General features: G+C 55.1%; 1 protein-coding gene and 1 long non-coding RNA gene across 2 annotated transcripts; one reads left to right on the plus strand and one right to left on the minus strand.

Moving 5' to 3' along the window:
• Positions 1–1,325: 1,325 nt before the first annotated feature.
• LOC138988519 (uncharacterized) lies at positions 1,326–15,998 on the plus strand. The gene is made up of 2 exons (XR_011464789.1): positions 1,326–2,746; positions 15,677–15,998. It is a non-coding gene; the product is annotated as an uncharacterized lncRNA (long non-coding RNA).
• NMRK2 (nicotinamide riboside kinase 2) lies at positions 8,711–13,202 on the minus strand. The gene is made up of 7 exons (XM_005895954.3): positions 13,011–13,202; positions 11,154–11,244; positions 10,597–10,645; positions 10,353–10,509; positions 9,768–9,839; positions 9,300–9,406; positions 8,711–9,032 (listed from the first exon to the last, which is right to left on the minus strand). Exons 1-7 carry the CDS (start codon positions 13,034–13,036, stop codon positions 8,947–8,949), a joined length of 588 nt encoding a protein of 195 aa, XP_005896016.1. The 5' UTR covers positions 13,037–13,202; the 3' UTR covers positions 8,711–8,946.
• Positions 15,999–22,400: the final 6,402 nt, after the last annotated feature.

Consider the following 22,400-nt stretch of genomic DNA (forward strand, 5'->3'; position numbering starts at 1 on the left):
CTGAAACTGCAGAGATCCTCCTCACTACCTACCGCACCATGATGGCAACAGCTGCTCCCATCAGAGACACTAGGAGGTGGGGGCGGGAACTCCTAGACCCTGCGGAAATGAATTAAATCAGAGCAACTCAGAGTCCCCGAGAACTCAGGCCAGCCAAGTGGTCCCCGGGCAGGTCAAATTCTCCAAGTAGATGTCATGACACCAGCTGCAGAGAGAGATGGTGGCGGGCACAGGGGTCATGATCATGCCTCTAGAGCCACGCCAGGAGAGGGTCTGGGAGGGCTCCAATTTGGGACGTTAGAGACCAAGCTTTATTTGATTGAAGTCACGAAAGTCAGAGAAGGTCAATATCATTGCCCCTTAGGTTCTAGTTGATCTGATGATTCAGCTCTCAAGAGGGGTTTAAATTTCGCCAAACAGCTCAAGAGGGTGCTTCAGGGGATTTCCCTGGTGGTCCAGTGGTTAGGGTCCTGCACTTCCACTGCAAAGGGCACAGATTCAATCACTGGTCAGAGAACTAAGATCTTGTATGCTGTAAGGTGCCCCCCCCAAAAAAAAGTAAAAATGTGAATAAAAAAGTGCTTCAGGCTAATCTTTACCATTACTATCAGAACTGAGGTGTCTTTACAACTGATCTTTGCCACTGTTGCTTCTCTTGCCTGATAAACAGTCTTTCATCTCCGCATTCTTTTGTTTGCTAAGTGAAATGTTAGTCACTCAGTCATGTTCGGCTCTTTGCTACCCCATGGACTGTAACCCACTATATTCCTCTGTCCATGAGATTCTCCAGTCAAGAATACTGGAGTGGGTAGCCTTTCCCTTCTTTAGAGGATCTTCTGGACCCAGGGATCAAACCCAGGTCTCTCCCTTTTTGGGTGGATTCTTTACTGTCTGAGCCACCAGGGAAGTCCTTTGTTTCTTTAAGCTCGTTAATTATAGAGACCTGTTCTGGGATGCACACCATGGCCAGGCTTAGATCCCGAAATGACTAAGACCAGAAATGGCTTCTCTCTTGTCAAGAAAGCAGTGCCTGGTTCTGTTTCTTCAGCCCCCCTACCCTATCTGCTTCTGTCAGCTCCCTCAGACTGGGGCCATGCATGACTGGGGCTATTTCCAGCCCTGGGCTGAGCTTTCTCACTGTTCCCTGAATCTGGGCCATGGCTTCCATCTTTCGGGGGAGGGTTGACAGCTGGCCCTGTAGAGAAGTTCTCCAAAGGTCAGGAAGCCTCCTGGCACTACCAAAGGCCAGCAGAGAAGGGTCAGGAGGGGCTGGAGCTAGGGGAAGACTGGGTAGGGGTGGGGGTCTTGGGGTCCCCTTGAGGGGAGATGATTTCAAGGCCACCCCAGGACAAGGACTTGGCACAGGGGGATCCAGCGACATCCTGTCGTTGCCCACCCCATCCATGTACCTTCCTGCCTACCTGTTGGGCAGGGAGCTGAGGCAATGTGGACTCTCCAGGGTGGTGGGGTGGGCAGGGTTCAGACCCTGGTGTGGACCAGGTGGGGCGTGGACAGAACTGTGGGTTGTGGCTGGGCTGCTCACCTGGGGGCTCCTGGGTGAGTGACTTCTTTTTCTCCTTTCTTTGTTTTGCCATGTGGCTTGTGGGATCTTAGCTCACCAGCCAGGGATTGAACTTGGGGCCACAGCAATGAGAGTGTGGAGTCCTAACCACTGGACCGCCAGGGAATTCCCAGGGACTTGTGTTTTAATCCCCTCCTTGTAGCCCGCTGGAGAGAGCAAGGGCCCCACTGAGGGGTCAAGAGTGGCTAGACGCAGGACGTCTGACACAGGCAGAGGAGTGGATGGTTCCTTATTAGTCATGTGGACTCACAGCTCCTGGAAGAAGGATGCCGCAGGCCCCTGGGGTACTTGGGGCGCACTCAGGCAGGGTGAACCCAGGGCTGTGTGGGGCAGGCTTTAGTGATGAGAGGACTAGGTGGGAGGGTGTTGCTGACTTGCTTGAATAATTCTGAGGGCTGGCGGGGCAGTGACAGCAGGAGCCCATCCGGTCTCTTGGTCCCTTGAGAAGGCGGGCGTTGGGCCAGTGGACCTCATCCGGGGTGGCTGGGGCCCTCCTGGTTTTCCTAGTGCATGAGATTGGGCCTTTTTTTGGCCACATAGCATGTGGGGTCTTAGTTTCCTGACCAGGGATGGAACCCTCGCTCTCTCTGCGTAGAAGCGTGGAGTCTTAACCCCTGGAGCACCAGGGAAGTCCCAGATTGGGCCTTAACTGAGGCCGTCCACCAGCATCTCCATTAACCACGCACCATTTGCAAAATGAGTCAGCTGGACCTGGGTTCACGTGGCCCCTGATCTGACTCTTGGCAGGCAGGGCTCCTCTGTGTGCGCCAGCTTTGTCCTTGGAGACAGTGGTGCCCAGAGTCGGGGCAAGGTATGGAGGAAGGGGTATGTCGAGGCCCAGCACACCCTGGGCACCCCCTCACTAAGCGGGTGGTGTTAGATTGGGAGGCTTGGCCCAGGTGTCACCAGCCCATGCTGGGTGCTGCCCGCCTCTCGGGGGGCAGAGGGCTGTCCTTCCATGCCATCTGCCCTGGCCCAGTGGCTGCACGCCCACAGCTGCTGTGCTCCTGACCATACTTGGGCAAGAGGCAGCAGCCACTATTAATAACCGACGTGCCTGCCCAGGGCACAGGGTGGCCTATAAAGCCAGCCCCGCCAGCATCAGGAGGCTCCTTCAGCCCCCGAGACCTTTAGCCCCCCCGTTGTACAGAGAGAAAAAGAAAAGTAAGTACTGAAACCATCCCCCTGTCCCTCTGCCCAGCCCCACTCGGTGGCCCAAAAAGTAAGACACAGAACCATGGTGAAAGACATACCCCACGCAAAGGACGTGTGAACACAGCCTCGTCTCGGGGCACTTCACCGCCGGGCTGGAAAAGGGGGCAAGGGAGAGGGAGGGGAGGAGCAGGGGGCTGGGCCTTCTCCTGGACTCTCCTTGTCCTGAGGGGGCAGAGCCGGGGGCCCCTCCCTGGCCAGTTGACCCCAGGATGCCTGCGTCCTGCAGTTATGGCTGAGGTGCTGTCTCCCCTCAGGGAGCCCAGGGCTTCCCCCAACCCACCCCACCCCTAACTCCCCAGTGTCCTCCACCTCACCCCTGCGCGCGTGTGTTAGTCGTTCAGTCGTGTCTGACTCTTCGCAACCCCATGGACTGTGGCCCACCAGGCCCCCCTGTCCATGGGATTCTCCAGGCAAGAATACTGGAATAGATAGCCATACCCTTCTCCAGGGGATCTTCCCGACCCAGGAATCGAACCTGGGTCTCCTGTGTTGCAGGCACTAGGGAAGCCAGTGGCTGAACCCTACCCCCTGGGGTTTTGTATTTTTGAGGGTCCCCAAACAGGAGGACTTACAGGTGGGCCGTTTATATGATGGCAAGTTGCTTCTGCACCCTCTGCCGCTCCCTCCCCTCCCTGGTTTTTCGAAGGCTGAGAGAAGCTTAAACTGGACGAGATGGCCATGAGGGCATGTCTTGGAGGGAGCACCAGGCTCCCTCCAGAGTGTGCTGGGTGGACTTGGGGGGTGCTCCTGGGCGACCGCGGAGGGCCTGTGACTGCCTGTCTCTCCCAGTCAGCCTGCTCCTCCCTTCGGCACTGGCTGTCCCCCCACCCCACGGTGTGCCCCAAGGACGCCCCTCAGCGTCCTGGCAGACAGGATGCCTGAGGTGGGGGCCACCACCTTCAGAGGCAGCTCTGACCCTGCGGGGACTCAGGTGGGGCGGGCAGAGTTACTGCTGATTAAGAGGGCCGGCTGAGTGCTACTTGATGTGGGTGGCAAGTGCTTGGGGTAGGGGCGTCCTGAAATAGAACGAGGAAGGTGGGGGCCAGGGAGCGGGCTCTGCAGCCTCGCCTCCCCCACCTCCTGGGCCTCTGCTGCTGTCTTCCCCCTCCCAGGGCTGTTAGGATATTCAGGAAGGGTCCCCCAGGCAGAGCTCTGGTGGGGTGACCGGCCAGAAGCTTGCCTGGGGACGCTCTGCATGGAAGGTCACCCACCCATCTGTATGTCTGTGGTGGGCTGGGGTGGGACGGGGTATCCCCAGAGGGACTTCCTAATCAGGGTGGCCTCAGAGGAGCCAGATTCCAGTGAGGGGCCCCCGGAATCTCTCCCATCCCCCTCAACCCCCAGCAATCCTGAGGACGCACCTTGTCCCCCCTTGGAGGTGAGCTGCCTGGTGCCTGGGGCCCTGTAGGGATCCAAGAAGTGGGGTGGCGGGCAGGCCAGGCCAAGTTCCTGGGGATGGGGCTGACTTGGCCCAGGAGGGTGTCAGCCACCAGATGAAGGGCTCGTGGGTGTGAGTGTCACATGGGTGTGTGTCAGGGTCTGTCCCATCCTGGGTGCTTAGCCTGGTCTACACAGTGAGTCCCACTCGGGGCGCCCCAAGTCGGGAGTAGAGTTTTGAGCCAGTTCTCTGCCTTTAGTCCAGCTTGGCTTCCCTTGGCTCTGCTGACATTCAGGCCAGATGGGTCTTGGTTGTGGGGCGTCCTGGGCACTGGGGGGCTTGGAGTAGCCTCCCTGGCCCCACAACCGTGATGCCAGGAGCCTCCAGTGTAACAACCACACAGCCCTAATGTCCAGTGTCACATTGCCCAGTGTCCCCTGGGCAGGGGGCAGCATCGCCCCCAGTTAAGAAACCCCAACCTGAGGTTGTTCTTGGCCTTGGGCATTCCAGGAAGGTGGGGTGCTTATCACTGGGTGCCCCAGGGGTAATTTTAAGGGACACGGGGGCAGGCTTTTTTAGTGTTTTTAGTGATGTGTTTCATTCTAACGCATGTCAGGACATGCAGGCTTTCCCATCCACAGCAAGGTCATAAGGTTTCCTCTTTAAGTGAATTTAGTTAAAACCAATAAAATAAGCGAGATTCGTAAAGAGAACTAATTACATACCGTACTGGTAGGGGAGTCTGCTCCAGCCCCATGATGGGGGCAGGAGGAGAATGAATGGCCACAGAAGGGACCTCAGAGGGAGGCAGTGGGGGCACCAGGAACTGGGAGGGGCTCCTCCGGGCCTGGGGCTGGGGGGCCTGGTGGTGATGGGTCCTGCAGGACTGTGGGTACAGCCATGTCCCAGGCCCATCTGCCTGTCCTGGAACCCTGTCTCCTGGGGCCAAGGGACTCTACCCCTGGGAGCCTCAGTTTCCTCATCTGGAAATCAAGAATAGGTTATTCTGATTGCCAGAGCACAGGAGAGCTCTCTCAGACTCCCCAAGCACCAGACAGGTGTCCCACAGGTGGGTATACCCACTCTATGGCTGGCCAGGCTAGGGGCGGGCCTTGGGCTCCTTGTCATGGAGGGTGGCAAGACCTGCCACAGACCCAGCAGCAGTGGGCTTCCCAAGCCCAGGACAGGAGGTGAGGCCCAGGGGGCACATTACCTGCCCAGGGGCTCTCTCCAGGATGGGCTGAGGCAGCTGGGTTCCAGGGCTGCCCACTCACGTTCCAGGCTGCCTGGTCTTGGGGCCTCCCATCCTAGGGCCTGGCCCTGCCTGGCACTGCCTGGCCTTGCCTGGCACTGCCTAGAGACTGCCTGGCACTGACACAGGGGGTACTTGGTGGACACGGGAGGGGCGTGTTGGGTTATTCTTGGCGTTCTGTCTGGGGAAGGCACAAGTTAGCCTGGCCTGGAGCCTTCCTGTGGTGGGGCTGATCCGCTGGGCCCGTCAGGCGGTTGTAGAAGGACTGAGAGATTCTTCCAGGGGTTCTAGTGGGAGGGCCATCTGGGGCAAGTGTGAGCAGCCTGGCATGCTTCCCTGGCTGGAGAAGGCCCTGGGTGGGCATTTCCAGACTGGAGTTCAAATCTGAACTCTGCTGATCGACCATGGGGAGGTCCCTTCCCTCTATGAGCCCTAGGGAAGTGGGTCATAGGATAACCCACCCTCTCCAGGTGGCTGGCCCCCATTAGGGAGCAAACTCTCAGTTTGCCTGGACCCGGGCTTTCCCAGTGTGGGGAACCCTCAGTGCTGAAACATGGAAAGTTCTGTGCATGCTGGGTCAAGATGGTCCCCCGCCCCGCCTCTACTGTTTTCATAATGACCAAGGTGTCTAGTGACCCGGCAGGGCTCAGGCTGCCCCGGAGCCACCTCTCCCGTATCCTGGTCCCATCCTGGGCTATTTTGGGCCTGGTGACCGGTGGATCAGCGTCGCTGTGCTCCGTGCCTGTGGCAAAGGGCAGGACTTGGCAGCCCTACTGAAACTCGCTCCTGGCCCTGCCCCAGCTCCCTCCTGCCCTCCAGGACAAGGTGACCACTCCCTGGGGCCCTCTACCCCAGCCCTCGCATACACTGTGTGTGTGCAGCCACTGCAGGAGGTAACTGATTCCAGCTGTGCAGACTTGAGGGTCTGCTACAGCCACTCAGCTGGGCCACGTGGCGTGGAAGAAGCCGTAGCTGACGCACACGTGAATAGGCATGACTGAAGGCCAGTGAAGCCTTATTTATAGATGCTGAAATTTGAATACATGTAATATATGTGTGTCATGAAATTTAATTCTTCTCTTAAATTTTTTTTCCCACAACCATTTAAAAATGTGAAGCCATTCTCAGCTTGAAGGATGTGCAAAAACCTACAGTGGGATGGCTTGGACCCAGGGGCCATCCTTTGCTGACCCAAGTACTACATACCCAGTAACTCTAACCCATTACACTGAGCACCTGATTTATTAGCAGGACAGTTATGTGCTGTTAGAGAGTTATGAGTATTAATGCATTTTTAAAAATCTTGTTCAATCACTAAGTCGTGTCCGACTCTCTGCAACTCCATGGACTACAGCAGGCCAGGCTTCCCTTCTCCCAGAAGGGAATCCTTCACCATCTCCAAGAGTTTGCTCAAACTCATGTCCATTGGGTCAATGATGCCATTTTTTAAAACAATATTTTTATTTTACTCTTCTTTTTGGTCATGCCAAGCCCTGTGGCATGTGGGTTCCCCAACTAGGGATTAAACCCGCTTCACCTGCACTGGAAGTGTGGAGTCCCAACAACGGGACCATCAGGGAAGTCCGGCATTAATGTATTTTTTTATTAAAGTCACAAATGTCGAAAATTCCACTGAATAAAAGTCACATTGGGAAATTCCCTGATAGTCCATTTGGTAGGACTCGGTACTCTAACTGCAAGGAACCCAAGTTCAATCCTTAGTTGGGAAACTAAGATCTCATACGCAGTGTTGATGTAGCCAAAAAAAAAGTTACTTTGGGTGATTTTTTTTTCTTATCAAAACCTGATGAGTTAAAAAAAAATTATTTATGACACGCAGGATCTTAGTTCCCCGACCAGGAATTGAACCCACACCCCCTGCAGTGGAAGCACAGAGTCTTCACCGCCGGACCACCAGGGAAGTCCCTAGAAGACTTTGTATTTTAATTTGTATTTATGTATATATTTGGCTGTGTTGGGTCTTAGTTGCAGCACTTGGGTTTTATTTCCCTGACCAGGGATCAAACCCAGGCCCCCTGCATTGGGTGCTCAGAGTCTCAGTCACTGGCCCACCAGGGAAGTCCCCCAACTTCTCCTTGTATGGACACCAGTCATACTGGATTAAGACCCACCTTCATCATGACCCAGTCACATTCTGCGGTCCTAAGGGTCAGGGCTTCAACATATGAATGCGAGAGTACACAATTCAGCCCATAACAGTGTCATTTGCTCTTTGGTTTTGTTGATTTGAAGCAAGCAGACACTTAACAGGTTCAACAAATGTCCCAAGACTTGGTGTTCTGAGCCACGAGGTACACGGTTGGACGATGGCCAGGCAGGAAGGGACACCCAGGCCCTCCTGACCTTCAACCTGTAGGCTCCTTCACCTTTGCTCCACGGCCCCTAGACAGACTAAAAATATGGTGACCAATCGTCTCGATTCTGAGAGATTTCTGGGGAAACAGGGCTTTCTGTGCTAAAACTAGGAAAGTCCCCAGTACGTGGGGATGGCTGGTCACCTTCCTAGTGGCTGCACTGGGCCTGAGCTGAAGCCCCTGCCCCTGCTGTGCTGCCTTCCATCTGCTCAGCCCTCTCTTCTTTGTGCCTTCCTCTGTGCTGAGTTATGAGGCTGCAGGGGCAAAAGGCAGTGGTGAGTGCTATGCCGGGTGAGTTCTGTTAGCAGGAAGACTGTTGAGAAGGGGCAGCATCCGAGCAGGAGGCTTCCACCTGGGATACAGAAAGCGAGCGATTTCCCAGGAGCCTGGAACCCCAAATGTGGGGTGGGGCAGGACTTGCAGGATGGACCCGCTGTGAGCCAGTCCTTTCTGTGGATCTCCACAGGCCCGTCTGTGAAATGGGTGTACACGATAAACTGAACCACTAGCCTTCTAGGGATGGCTCAGGGACACGGAGAGTGTCCTTATGAGCCTCCTGAATCATGAGAAGTAGTATCAGCTCCGATCAAGGGGGAGGTGCCGGGGTGCAGTTAGGGTGGGGCTCAGCCAAGACCTAGGGGCACCCTCAGGCTGGGCTGACTTCCCAGACCCTGCTCTGGGCCGCGCTGCGCCATGTGCTGAAAGCTGGCAGGAAATTTCCCTTTTGAGGAAAATAGGCCCAAAGACCCTCAAGCAGCCACCCAGGGCCACGCTGCCGTGGGTCCACCAGGTGGAGACTGCCACTGCCTGGAGCTCTCAGCGTCACCCGCGGAGGTTACCAGTACACTGAGGAGAAGGGCCGGGCGGGGCCCTCTTGGCACCTCAAACACAACAGGCTGGACCCCAACGACTAAAAAACAGGATTAGGTTTAATAAGTAAGCCACCGTCGAGGTTATGGATGGATGCCTCGTGGGCCCCAAGCTGCTGGGCTATGAGTGGGGCGTCCACTCTCATATGTACAAGACTTCCCCAACAGGGATGGTCACGCAGTGTCTGGCTGCAGTGCCACCCGCTGGCTGCGCTGTGGCCGGAGCTGTGCGTGGGTCCTTGCGGTGGGGGCTGGGACCTTCCTCTTGGGCCTCGCTAGGAGCGGTTCAGGAGTGAGTTCTGGATGTCTTCTAGGACCTGGTGGAAAAGCTCCTCGCGGGACTTCATGCCGTCCAGGTACACTGCAGTCGGAAAGGCCGTAGTCAGGGGCCCAGGGGGCTCAGCCAAGGGAGGGCCGGGTCCCTGGGGCTGCTGCCAACCAGCTCACAGCAGGGCTGGTGGACTGCTGGGTCAGGAGGAAGCGGACCCGCAGAGTTAGGCAGCTGGGACGGGCTAGCCTCTGGGCCCCAAAGCAAGAGAGACTGCTGGTGAGACGCGAGGAAGGCCTTCCAGGTTTCCCACCAAGTCCCAGCGGGGAGGGGCCTGCTTCATCTCACTCAGGGACTTACCCACTTCCACACCGTTGGCCTCCATCTCCCGCTTATACTTCTGGTACATAGGCCACACGTGGCCGTCGAAGAGGCCAGGGGGATCAGGGACCGCGTAGCTTCGCTTACTGGGGAGGGAGATGGGCAAGAATGAGCAACACCCAGGTCACCTGGGGGTGCTGCCAGTGCAGATCCTGGGGTGCGGGAACTAGGTCAGGAACGGGGACCCCACAGAGTCAGGGGCCCCGTGTTGGAGCCTGGGTGCCCCAACTTTCAGCATTTTTCCCAATGGGCCTGGGAGATGCCCATGGCAGGGCAGGGGTGGGTCATGCTATCCTGACCCCAGGCTGTGGGCCTTTGGAACCCAGCACCGGCCACCCAAGTGCCTGCTGCTGAGCAGTCTGCAGCTTCAGAGTGGCCGTGTGTCTGGCAGGCATTACCCATTTCCTGGTCCCCCCTGGGGACGCAGATAGGGCCCCCCAGGCTCACCTTCTCCTCCACTTGCACTCTTCGTAGGGGACGGTCAGGAAGTACCTTCGGCTGTACAAGTCCACCAGGGGCCTGGCAGGGGTGGGGGACACGGTCAGTACTCGTGGGCCAAAGCACACAACCCCAGAGCCTCCAGGCATGTTCCTGGGTGACAAGGATTGGGTGGGGAGAGGGGTCTGGGCTGATTAAGTTAGGGATGAGCGAGGGACCAGCAGTGGCCAGTCTCTGGCTATGCCCACTGCACCCCCTTACTCTGAAGGTGGAGTGATCCCTCTCTCCCAATTCAGGGGCCCAGAGAGGTACAGTGTCTTTCCCAGGGTCACCCAGCAAGGTTGGGGATCCCACCGAGCCTGCTCTGTCTGAGGAAGCTGAGGTCCTACACGGAAGACACAGTTCCCCCAAGAGGTGTGGGTTTTTGCCCCAGACCCTTGGGTCCGACTCCAAGGCCTGCCCCCACCCCTACTCCCGTTGCCCCAATCCCAAGCCTCCCACACCCCCAGGCCTTGGTGTCCTGTCTGTCGAAATAGAGACTCGGTGACCTAGGAGGGCCCGCATTGCCCAGGGCCCAGATCCGGAGATGCTCACTTGTAGCTGTAGAGCAGGAAGCCTTCCAGAATGAGGATGTGGGTGTCTGAGGCGTCCAGTCGGACACTGACCCCGTGGGCGCGGGCGAACTTCCGGGGGCTGCTCATCCAGGCCTGCACGGTGCTCAGCATGGCCTCCATGTCCAGGGACTCCAGCACTAGGGGGCGGGAGACAGGGCATTGGTGGGGTGGGGACCAGGGGGTACTGTGGGCAGGGGCGCAGGGCTGCCGCCGTCCATTCTTACCGTCCCACTGTTTGAAGCCGTCCTCCCCAACTGCTATTTGGTCTTGGGGCTGAAACAGAGGAGCCCAAGCCGCGGGCTCAGTGCCCGCCTTCCCACCTCACCCCACCCTGGGGGAACAGCACCCGGAGAGCCCCCTGTGAGGGTCCGGGGGCACCTGCTTGCCCCGTTCCCCTGCAGCTGAGAGTCACGGGCTCTGAGGTCCCAGGCAAGGCACTCAGAACCCCCTCCCCAACTTCATGACTACTGGGACCAGGAGTTGGGACCAGTTACAACCATAGTAAAGTTGCCCCTCACCCTCCACAAAGCAACGAGGGTGGGCTCAGAGCCCATTTTGCAGATGGGACAGTGGAGGTGCAGAGGATAAAGGGCACCGCCCAGGTGACACATCCGCTCTGGGAACTGCACTTTCCCTGTCTGTGCCCTGAGAACGTGCCAGGCACATAGTAGGTGCTCAGTAATTGAGAACGCCGGCCCCAGGGCGCCCCCGAGGGGTCTGCCTGCCCTGAGGCTCCTTCTCAGGACCACCCCCCTCCCCTGCCCCTGGCCAGGGCAGCCACCTTGAAGAAGTCATCCTGGTGGATCACGCAGCAGTTGGGCAGCACCTTGAGGAGGTTGTTGGTCAGGGTAGTCTTGCCGCCGTTGGTCATGCTGTAGGCAGAGCATACATGTGAGGCTGCCTGGGTCCCTTCTGTGGGCCTGTCTGGGTCTGAGGGGCCCCCAGGATCAGACTGAAACCTAAAACACAAGGCTATGTGCTAAGAGGGTATTTCTATTCATCTAAAGTCAGGGGATGAGATGGTTGGATGGCATCACTGACTCAATGAACATGGGTTTGAGCAAACTCCGGGAGATAGTGAAGGACAAGGAAGGCTGGCACGCTGCAGTCCATGGGGTCAAGAAGAATCGGACACGACTGAGTGCTGAACAACAGCAACAGCAACAGAAAGTCAGGGGAGGGGTTCTGAGTGGCCAACCTGGGCCGCCCGGCATCCTGCTGCCCACTGCCCGCTCGGACCAGGCACAGGCCTGCACTCGCCGGTGGGGAGAAACAGAGAAAAGAGCAGAAGATGTGAAAACAAGCTGCCAAGTTAACATGCAGTCTCAGGTGGGGTCAGGGAAACACTGCTTTCCGTGTTCAGACTCATTCAGTGTGACCGCAAACCCAGGAGGTAGGGCCGGGAGCCGGTCTTACAGACCAGCAAACTGAGGCCCAAATGTGACCTAGCCTCTGCAGGGCTTTTAAAAAAAGCCAGACTATTAAACATGTGCTAAGGAGAAAACTGCAAACCTGGGAAGAGGCAGTCACCTTAGGACAAAGGGTGGGAATTCCCTGCTGGTTAGGACTGAGCTTTCTCTGCTGAGGGTCTTAGTTCGATCCTTGGGTGGAGAACTAAGATCCCACAGTCCATGTGGTATGGCAAAAAATATATAAAATCCTCAAAAAACAATGGGCAAAGCAGGGTGACCTGCTCAATCTCATCTGCCCGGGATATCTCTGGTTTTAGTGCCCAAAGTCCCAAATCCTGGGGATCCTTCAGTCCCAGGAAAAGCAGGACAATGGTCACCCTAAGGACTCTAGACTGGGGCTGTCAAAGGACACAGAAGGGTGACTGTCAGGCCTTCCTGGACGTGAGTGTCCCTTTGACCTGGCTGTCCCTGTCCCAGGAATCAGGAGTGGAAAGCTGAATGTGGAAGGAGGGAGTTGCAGCTTTTAAAAGAGCTGGTGGGAAAGGAGACCTCCATACCTGAAGCGGAGCAGGTTAGAACTTGCCTGACGTTAATTTGAGTTGTTGCTGACAGGCACACCGTGCCCTCAGGGCCGGCTACAGAAATGGGGGCCCTTGTCTCATTCTGTTAGGAATTTCAAGAGGTTGATGGAGCACTAAACCAAACGCAGGGTGGACCCAGGGCGACCTCCCAGGTTGGAGCTTCAGGCTAGCCCAGCTTCTGCTAAATGCTTCCCAGGCATAGTCCTAAAAGGCCACAACCCCCATGAAAGCAAGGTCCCTGCCTGAGGTCAGCAGAAGGAGCTTCTAAAGGCGGGTGCCACCCAGTGGAGTGCCACTCTGAGGACCCCACTCCACCTGCCCAGCAGCTTCCTGGGGTTGGTGTCTCCCCATCCCCACCCCCCAGCCCTTCAGAAGACCTGCCTAAGCTTTATAAAGTCTTCCGTCCCCAGGGGTCTAGTCTACTCTGGGTTCCGGGTGGGGAAGGGACTTCCAGTGGGGAATTTCCGAACAGAGGGCAGAACCCCACTCCCAGCACTCCGACCTTGGGCATCGGGTCCCTGCGACACCAGGCGCCAGGCAGCCCTCCATTCATTCCCCTGGCCTCCTGCCCAGGCCGCCGCCTTGGCCCGCACAGGGGCGCGCCGGCCGGCCTCTCCCTCCTCCGCGCGCTCCCGGGCCGCTCACCCTCCGATGCCCACGATGTACTTCATCTCGGCGCGGAGGGGCGGCGGGGACCGCGGTTGGCAAGCTGACTCCTGACTCCCGGGTGCCCGGCTGGGCCCAACCCCGCAGTGCGTCCCGGCTTCATTGAGAAAACCCCGCGCCTTTATAGGCTGGGGCAGCCCGGAGGCCCCCCGGAGGGACGCGGCCCACCGCCTATGGGGAGCGCGGCTGCGCGCTGAAGTGGGCGGGAGGGGTTGGGGGGTGCGCGCTGCACCTGTTCCCACTGGATGGAAATAGCTCCACTCTGCCTTTTGCCTAAATTAGTCACGGGTCGACCAGGCAGAGGGGGTGCGGGTGGATGTCACCCCACTCCCTCTCCCCTCCTCCTACTCCTTCCCTCCTCCCCCTCCTGGCCAGGCTGCCCAGGGGACAGATAACCGACCACACACCTTCCCTCCCTAAAAATATCCAGGCCGGTGTGTCCCCTCGCCTGACCCTGACATTAAGGCCGATTTTGGTGGCTGAAGAAAGGAACTCACACCTCCCCCCTGGGCCGGGTCTCCAGCCACAGCAGCCAGCCAGCCCCAGGGGCTCCACACAGCGGGGGACTTCCTTTTCTAAGGGGGTTGCTGCCAAGATGGGCTTAAAGTCCAGAGTGGTGAATCCCAAGATAGCTTCGTTCAGGACCCTGGCCACTGGAAAATCTCAGCGTGGCACCAGGGGCCCCACGTGAGGCCTGGCGTCATTGGGTTTAACCTCTGGCCTCTCAGCAGCTGGGTGGGGTAGGGTGGGGAGGCATGGGTGTGTGGATCCCCCCCCACAACACACACACCTTACTGACCAGCTGGGACCATGTCCACCAGAGGAGACCTTTTGCTTTCAGGACCCCCTTTCTCACTCTTGAGGACGACTGAGGATCCCAGGGAGCTTTGGTTTAAATGGATTACTGTTGGGTCTTCCCTGTAGTCCACTGGTTAAAACTCTGTCCTTCCAGTGAAGGGGGCATGAGTTTGATCCCTAGTCGGGGAGCTAGGATCTCGCAAGCTGCTCAAAGTATGGCCTCAGTAAAGAAATAAATAAATGGATTATCGTTGTGGACAATATTTACCACATTATAACTTAAAACTGAGAAAGATTAAAGCCTTTTCAACTTTTAAAATGATAAAACTGCATGGTCACATGAATGTAATATACATATATATTTATAATTTTATTGAGTTTTGGCTGTGCTGGTTCTTTGTTGCTTTGCTTGGACTTTCTCTAGTTGGCGTGAGCAGCGGGGGCTGCTCTTGGTTATGCTGCACAGCCTTCTTACTGCGGTGGCTTCTCTTGTTTCAGAGCACAGGCTCCAGGCTCGCAGGCATCCGTAGTTGCAGCACGTGCGTTCAGTAGTCGTGGCCTTTGGGCTCTGGGGTGCCCGGACTTCAGTAACTGTGGCGCACAGGCTCAGTTGCTCCAAGAAATGTGGAATCTTCCCAGACCAGGGATGAGCCTGTGTCCCTTGCACTGGCAGGTGGATTCTTATCCACTGCGTTACCAGGGAAGTCCACAAATATGATATTTTTAATGAAAAATAATAGTTTTTAAAAAACTCAGGGAGGGGGCTAGATAAAATTTAAAACTTTTTTTGTATTGAATGACATTATTAAGAAAGTGAAAAGGCAAAGCAGGGGATGGAGGAAAATATTTACAAGTCACATATATGGTAAGGGGTTATTAGAATATGTAGAGAACTCTTACAAGTCAGCAACAAAAAGACAAATGACCCAATTTAAAAATGCACAAAGACTCGATAGACCTTTCTTCAAAGAAGATATACTTGTGGCCAACAAGCACATGAAAAGATGCTTGGCATCACTGATTATCAGGGAGATGCAAATGGAAACCACAGTGAGGGAATTCCTGGGTAGTCCAGTGGTCTGGACTCTGTGTTTCACTGCCAAGGGTGCGGGTCAATCGCAGGTCAGGGGACTAAGATCCTGCAAGCTGCAACCCCCAAAATGAATAAATAACCCACAGTGAGATACCACTCACACCCACTAGGATGGCCATGGTCAAAGAGACGGACTGCGTGTATGTCAGTAAGGATGAGAGAAATGGCAGTCCTGTGTGTTGCTGGTGGGCATGGGAAGCGGGGCAGTCTCTGTGGAAAACGGCAGTTTTTTGGACCCAATTTCACTTCAAAGTGTCAACCCAAGAGAAATGAAAACACATGTCTCCACAGATGATTGTCCATGAATGTTTATAGCAACACGACTCATAGGAGCCAAAAGGTGGAAATAACTAAGTGTCTATTAGCAGATGAATGGATATACACACTGATCCATTCTCCCACGGACTATTATTCTGCGATGAGAAGGGGAGAAGCCCGGACACTCTCTACCACGTGAACGGACCCTGAGGACACAGTGCTCAGTGAGAGAAGCAGGCACAGAGGGACACACAGGGCGTGATTCCACTGATGGGAAACGAGCAGAGCAGGCCAATCCACAGAGACAGCATTTGTGGTTACCAGGGCCTGGGAGAGGGCAAATGAGGGGTGATTACTTGTAGAGTGTTCTTCTGAGGTGATGAGAATGTTCTGCAATTAGACAGAGGTGATATTTCAGAGCACTGTGAATGCACTATCGCCTAATGGTATACTTTACAATAATGGTTAGTTGCATATTATGTGACTTTCGCCTCAGTTGACAACAACAAAAAGGCTGAGGACCCTTCCAGCTACGGTCAGAGAGAGAGGACAGACACATTGCTACAGCAGGAGGGTCAGAGAGATAACCTGCTGCCGTTTGTGAAGATGGAGGAGGAACCATGAGCCAGGGATGTGGCGGCTCTAGAAGACGGAAAAGGCAGGAGTCTGTTCTTCCCTGGAGCCTCCAGAGGGACCAGTCCTGCCCCCATCTTGATCTTAGCTCTATGAGACCTGTGTCAGACTTCTCACCTCCAGAACTGTCAGAGAATAAATTTATATTGTTTAAATAAAAAAATTTTTTTTAGGTTAAAGAGTCATATTCTGTGCGTGTGTGTTCAGTTGACAAGTTGTGTCCGACTCTTTGCAACCCCATGAACTTCAGCATGCCAGGCCTCCCTGTCCTTCGTTATTTCCTGGAGTTTGCCCAAGTTCATGTCCATTGAATCGGTGATGCCATCCAACCACCTCATCCTCTGTCGCCCCCTTCTCCCCCTGTCTTCAATCTTTCCCAGTATCAGTGTCTTTTCCAATGAGTCAGCTCTTTACATCAGGTGGCCAAAGTATTGGAGCTTCAGCTTCAGCATCAGTCCTTCCAATGAGTATTCAGGGTTGCTTTCCTTTAGGATTGACTGGTTTGATCTCCTTGCAGTCCAAGGAACTCTCAAGAGTCTTCTCCAACACCAGAGTTCAAATGCATCAATTCTTCAGTGCTCTACCTTCTTTAAGGTCCAATTCTCACGTCTGTACATGACTACTGGAAAAACCATCACTTTGACTATATGGACCTTTGTCAGCAAAGTGATGTCTTTGCTTTTTGACACACTGCCTAGATTTGCCATAGTTTTCCTGCCAAGAAGCAATCGTCTTCTAGTTTCATGACTGCAGTCACCATCCACAGTGATTTTAGAGCCCAAATCACTTTAATGTCTGGTTTAGAAGGGTTCTCACATCTGCTTGTGGTTCAGCTGGTTTCCATAGTTGTTTTGGTGGATATACAGGAGAAAGGGCTTCCCAGGTGGCACTAGTGGTAAAGAATCTATCTGCCAATGCAGGAGCCATAAGAGACATGGGTTCCATCCCTGGGTTGAGAAGGTCCCCTGGAGGAAGGCATGGCAACCCACTCCAGTATTCTTGCCTGCAGAATCCCATGGACAGAGGAGCCTGGCGGGCTACAGTCCATCGGGTCACAAAGAGTCAGACATGATGGAAGTGACTTAGCATGTACTCACAGGAAGAAAAATCTAGCTTTATACACAGATAAAGGAGGATTTTTAGCCTGTTTTAGGTCATCATGGGTAGTTTTCTTTGTCCTACAGCTGAACAGGTCGGAAGGAGGTTTATGGAGGTGGATTGTTCTTTTTCACTTTCTGCTCCATTAAAGGCCATTGGTCCATCTTTGCACTTGGTTTCTTTGCTTGTTTTTGTTAAATGATTTTGAAAATAACTTTGTTTATTTATTTTTGGCTGTGCTGGGTTTTCGCTGCTCTGTGGGCTTTTCTCTAATTGTGGCGAGCAGGGGCTACCATCTGGCTGTGGTGCTGAGGCTTCTCACTGCGATGGTTTCTCTTGTTGGGGAGCACGGGCTCTAAGGCACATGGGCTTCAGTAGTTGTGGCTCGTGGGCTCTAGAGCACACGCTTAATAATTGTGGTGCCCCCTGCTGTGGAAATATTGAGTCCTAACCACTGGACCACCAAGGAAAGAAAACGAAAGGGTTAGATGCTCAGTCGTGACCGACTCTTTGTGACCCCATGCACTATAGCCCAGCCAGGCTCCTCTGTCCATGGGATTCTCCAGGCAAAAGTATTGGAGTGGGTAGCCATTTCCTTCTCCAGGGGATCTTTTCAACTGAGGGATGGAACCTAGGTCTTTTGCATTGGCAGGCAGATTCTTACTGTCTAAGCCACCAGGGAAGTCACTTTGAATGGATCTTTTTTCCATATATGATTCTGACCTTGAAGACCCCCTGAAGGGGTCTCAGTGACCGCCACCCTCAGCCACCCTGGCTTACTCTTTAAGAATCCTTGGTTAAGAATTCTGCGTTTGAATCCTGCATTTGAATCCTGGTTCTGCCACTTGTCACATGGGGGAGCTCAGGCGCCACCTTGGCCTCTCTGTGCCTCACTGTTCCCATCTGTATAAAGGGAGGCTGCTGGCTCCAAGCAAGGGAGGGAAGATGTCTATGGCTTTGGGCTCTGGCTCCCAGGAGTATGAAGGGAGGATGCCCTGCCCTGCCCACTCCTGACCCGCCCCTCAGCAGCCAAATTTGCCGCCAAAGGGCCTTTGCACATGCCATTGTCTTTTCTGGGATCCACCCCTCCCCTTACCCAATCCTCCTCCCTCAGGCTAGCTTTGACTAAGCCATCCTGCATCAGTTTGGACCTCCCCTCTTCCAGGAAGACTTTCTGGATCCCCACCGCTTCTCTCCACATCATGAGTTCCCCCCAGGGCAGGCAGGGCCATGCATGTCTTGTTTTCTGATGTATCCCCAGCGCCTACCAAGGTCAGGTCCGCTACTGGTAGCGTCACGTCCTCCCTAAATAGTAGCAGAAGGAATGAATGAAACTGGAAGGGCCAGGAGATCTTTGAACCCAGCCAATGGCTTCCTAGGTCGTGCTCGTGATAAAGAACCCCCCTACCAATGCAGGAGACCTATGAGGCTCAGGTTTGATCCCTGGGTGAGGAAGATCCCCTGAAACAGGAAATGGAAAACCACTCCAGTATTCTTGCCTGGGAAATCCCATGGACAGAGGAGCCTGGCGGGCTAGATTTCACGGGGTCACAAAGAATTGGACAGGACTAAAACAACTTCGCACGCAAGTATGCACGCTGACTGAAACACAATGGGATTTCAGTAAGAATCCTACTAAGTCAGTGTAGCTAGACTACCCCCTTACCCTTCATGTCCCCTCCTGTGATATTCCGTTCACCTCACCTGCTTGCCTGTGCTATGTCAGGAGTGGAAACTGGCTCTATGCTCTCTCTGCCCTTCTGCAATGACTCCCGAGTACAATCCGCTTTTATGTCTTGAACTGTCAGGCACTGGTTTTTCTTTAAGCCCGCCTGCTCTGTGTGACGGCTAGAGCGAGCTTTGTAAAAACCCAGATGGGGGCTTTCCCGGTGGCTCAGGGGTTGAGAATCTGCCTGCTAATGCAGGGGACGTGGGTTCGATCCCTGATCCAGGAAGATCCCGCATGTCTCGGAGCAACTAAGCCTGTGCCCTGCCACTACTGAGCCTGTGCTCTAGAGCCTGGGAGCCGAAAGTACTGAGCCCACGTGCTGCAGCTTCTGAAGCCTGCATGTCCTAGAACCCATGCTCTGCAACAAGAGAGGCCACCACAGTGAGAAACCTGCACACCACAACTAGCGAGTGCCCCTGCTCTCTGCAGGTAGAGAAGCACCTGGACAGCAATCGACCCAGCACAGCCAAAACTAAATAAATAAAATAATACTGGGAAAAAAAAAACACCCAAAACCCAGATTGGGGGCTGTCTTTCCTGTTTTAACTCTCCTGTGCCAAACATTCCTCCCATTCTTATTTGCATTTAAAATAAGGTCCAGTGGTTAAGACTCAGGCTTCCAATGCAGGGGATGCAGGTTCAGTCCTTGGTCAGGGAACTAAGATCCCACATGCTGTTCGGTGAGACCAAAGAATAAAAGTAACGCGCTGTCCTCACCCCCAGGCCCTGCCCTCTCTGGCCCCCCATGACCTCCCTCCCCTCCTATTTCACTGGGAGGACCAGCAGTGGCTAAGACACCTGCTGGGAGGGTCAGCCAGTGGTGGGGACATAGCGACTGGTCCGGTTAAGAATTGTTTAACGGCCTCATCTAGTGGCTTCAGGCAGGACTGACCTGCTTGAAGGTCAGAGGTCAGGAGAGGTCACTGGGGGCAGTGACCCTCCGTTCAAAGGTGGCCGCCAGGGACAGAGTGTCAAATGCCCAAGACAGGGGTCTTGTCCACTGCCCACCCCCCTTTCCTCACCACTCCAGCCCCGCTGGCTCTCGGTTCCCTCTCAGCAGCGTGGCCGGACCCATGACCCTGAGCTCCATCAGCTGTCCCACAGGCGGGGGGAAGACAGCTCCGTGTGTGACCTCTGGCCCAGTTTCAGTGGCAAGAATTTCCCGGGAGCCTTGTTGTAGGGCATGCGGCCCAACCATGGGTGACACTGACATTCCCTGGCAGGGCCCTGCTGGGAGGCCTCTGGGTCACTCACCCTGGCACATGGGCTCCCAATACAGACCTGCCTGTCCCCAAAGAGCCCAAGGTCATTGAAAGTGACCATCCCATGCCATCCTGTGAGATTCCACTGATGGGAAACATCCAGAACAGGCCAATCCATAGATACAGAGAGTGGGTTCCTAGTTGTCAGGGGCTGGGGAGTGCCTGCTGATGGGGACAGGGTCTCCAGACCCAGACAGAATACTCTGGGTATTCTGTACAACATTGTGAACGTGCTAAATGCCATTAATGATAAATTTTAAAAATAACTCATTACTCCATTTAGCTCTGGCTTTGCAGTAACACCCAGCTGTAGCCAGTCTGGCCCCAGGCCCTCTCTGTCTGCACTCCTCCAGCCAGTCTTCACTTTCCTGCTCCTGTCTCACCCAACTCTGTCCAGCCTCCAAGCCTTAGCCCTTGCCGGATACCTCTTGGCCTGCCCAAAGGCTTGGCTAACTGTTTCTTCTCTCTGTGATCTCCAATCAGAGAAAACTCTTCCTCCAGGGAGCCTTCCTGGATTTTCCTTCTGATCCCTAGTGAGGCCCCGGTTCCCTGTGTCAAACTCCCTCACCGGGCTGGGAACGTGAGAGGTGCCTGGTCCCTGAGGATCCCCAGTACAATACGGTGAATGTGCTAAATGCCATTATTCAGTGAATGAATGAATAAATGAGGTTCATAGGAACCCCCTTAAGATACTCAAAGACTCAGTGGGGTGGTAGAAAGGGGTGGGACCGTCACCTCCAGACACGGCACCCCATGACCCCAGCACCAGTTCTGCATCTTCAGCTCCCACTCCTCACCACTCCCATGCCAACCAGCCACATCTGCCCAAGGCTCCCTCCCAGTAATAGTGCACTTCTCTGTGAAGGGTACCTCGCTGGATGTCACAGGGGTGGGACGGCAGAGACAGGTGGGGTGGCATCTGTTGACTCCTGCCATCAACCTGATGGAGATTTTGTGTGAACACATGCATCCTGGTATCCCTGCCACCAGCAGGTCTCAAAATTCTGGGCGTGGACAACAGGACTCCTCTTGTGCCTGGCATGGGAGGGCCCACTCTCACCCTTTGAGGGGAAACAGTCTCCTAAGATCCTACAGCCAGCGGAGGATGTGGATCTCCAGTCATGCGATGAGATGGCTGGAGGGACAAAGCACAGGGTCACATCTCAGACCCATCCTTGAGTGTCCGTGTGACCCCAGGTGAGCCACACCCCTCTCTGTGCCTCAGTCTCCCCATCTGTGATGCCCAGAGGGGGCTTGCAAGCTCCACCCCCTTCCCCATGCCTTGCTTGGGTTGGGAAGATCCCCTGGAGAAGGAATGGCTACCCACACCAGCATTCTTCCCTGGAGAATTCCATGGAGAGAGGAGCCTGGCGGGCTACAGTCTATGGGGTCATAAAGAGCTGGAGACGGCTGAAGTGACTAAACACGCACAAGACTGGGGGCAGAAGGAACTTGAATCACAGAGAGGCAGAGCCAGAAGGAGGCCTCAGGAGGAACCCAGGTGGGCTTCCCATTCTGGCGGCAGGAGCCAGAAGCAAGACAGGCCATGACTTAAGTCACCCAAGTCGCTGTGCCCCATCCTGGCATGTGAAATCTGCTCTCTCTGCACCCTGCCCAAGACCAGAGCCACATCCCATGCACGTGGACAGAAGTCACAAACCTCCCTTCTCACCGGTGCTTTATTTCCCATAAAAATCCCCCAAAGCCCGTGGAACTGATGTCTTTACATCACGACAGTAATCATAATGAATTGTTTGTTTTAAAAACCACAAAGCTGGCTGTCGGAAGCATGGGCGTGTGAACTACGACCTTGGGTCGGGGGTGGACTTAGGGCGCACCCTGTGTGTCACAGAGGAAAACCCGACGTCCCTTCACAAGGAGGGCTCAGTGTCCACTGTTTTAGTCAAACTGCCCCGTGAATAGAAATCTTCCACAAAGCCCATTTCAGAGGGTATGGCTAGGCTCCCGCCTGAATGTGGTGGCCCCATCTGGGTGGAGCTGCACCTCAGAACCTCATGCACCTATGAAGAGGTAGCCGGCCTGGAGACCACCTCCCTGGGGGGCTCTCTCTCTACTCTGGAGGGGTCTGCGTGGCTGGGTTGGGGTCCTTGGTTCCACTTGCCTGTTGTTTGTGCTGCTGGTGGTCCTGAGGGGTGGCAGGTGGGCCACAGTGAACTGGGAGGCGGGGTGGGGGTCCGTGTTGAAATTTCTTGTTCGGCCGGAAGTTTTAGGCCACAGAATCCTTGAGGGCGGGATGGTCTGCCCCTCTCGTCCCTCTGTGGCCTCTGCACACGTGTTTTTGCACACATGGCCAGTTGTGTTCGACTCTGAGATCCCACAGACTGTAGCCTGCCAGGCTCCTCTGCCCATGGGATTCTCCAGGCAAGAATACTGGAGTGGGTTACCATTTCCTCCTCCAGGGGATCTTCCCAACCCAGGGATCGAACCTGTGTCTCCTGTGTTGGAAGGCAGATTCTTTACCACTTAACCACTTGGGA

This window comes from Bos mutus, chromosome 7 (assembly GCF_027580195.1).
Source record: "Bos mutus isolate GX-2022 chromosome 7, NWIPB_WYAK_1.1, whole genome shotgun sequence".
Taxonomy (NCBI): Eukaryota; Metazoa; Chordata; class Mammalia; order Artiodactyla; family Bovidae; genus Bos; species Bos mutus.

What these genes read in the sequence shown, in the direction of transcription:
- NMRK2 (XM_005895954.3), bottom strand. Translation starts at nt 13,036, where the DNA reads ATGAAGTACATCGTGGGCATCGGAGG. An exon ending in ACCAGGATGACTTCTTCAAG is followed by an intron (nt 10,646 to 11,153) that starts GTGGCTGCCCTG and finishes CCTCTGTTTCAG; the next exon opens with CCCCAAGACCAAATAGCAGT. An exon ending in GAGTGCAAGTGGAGGAGAAG is followed by an intron (nt 9,407 to 9,767) that starts GTGAGCCTGGGG and finishes CTCCCTCCCCAG; the next exon opens with TAAGCGAAGCTACGCGGTCC.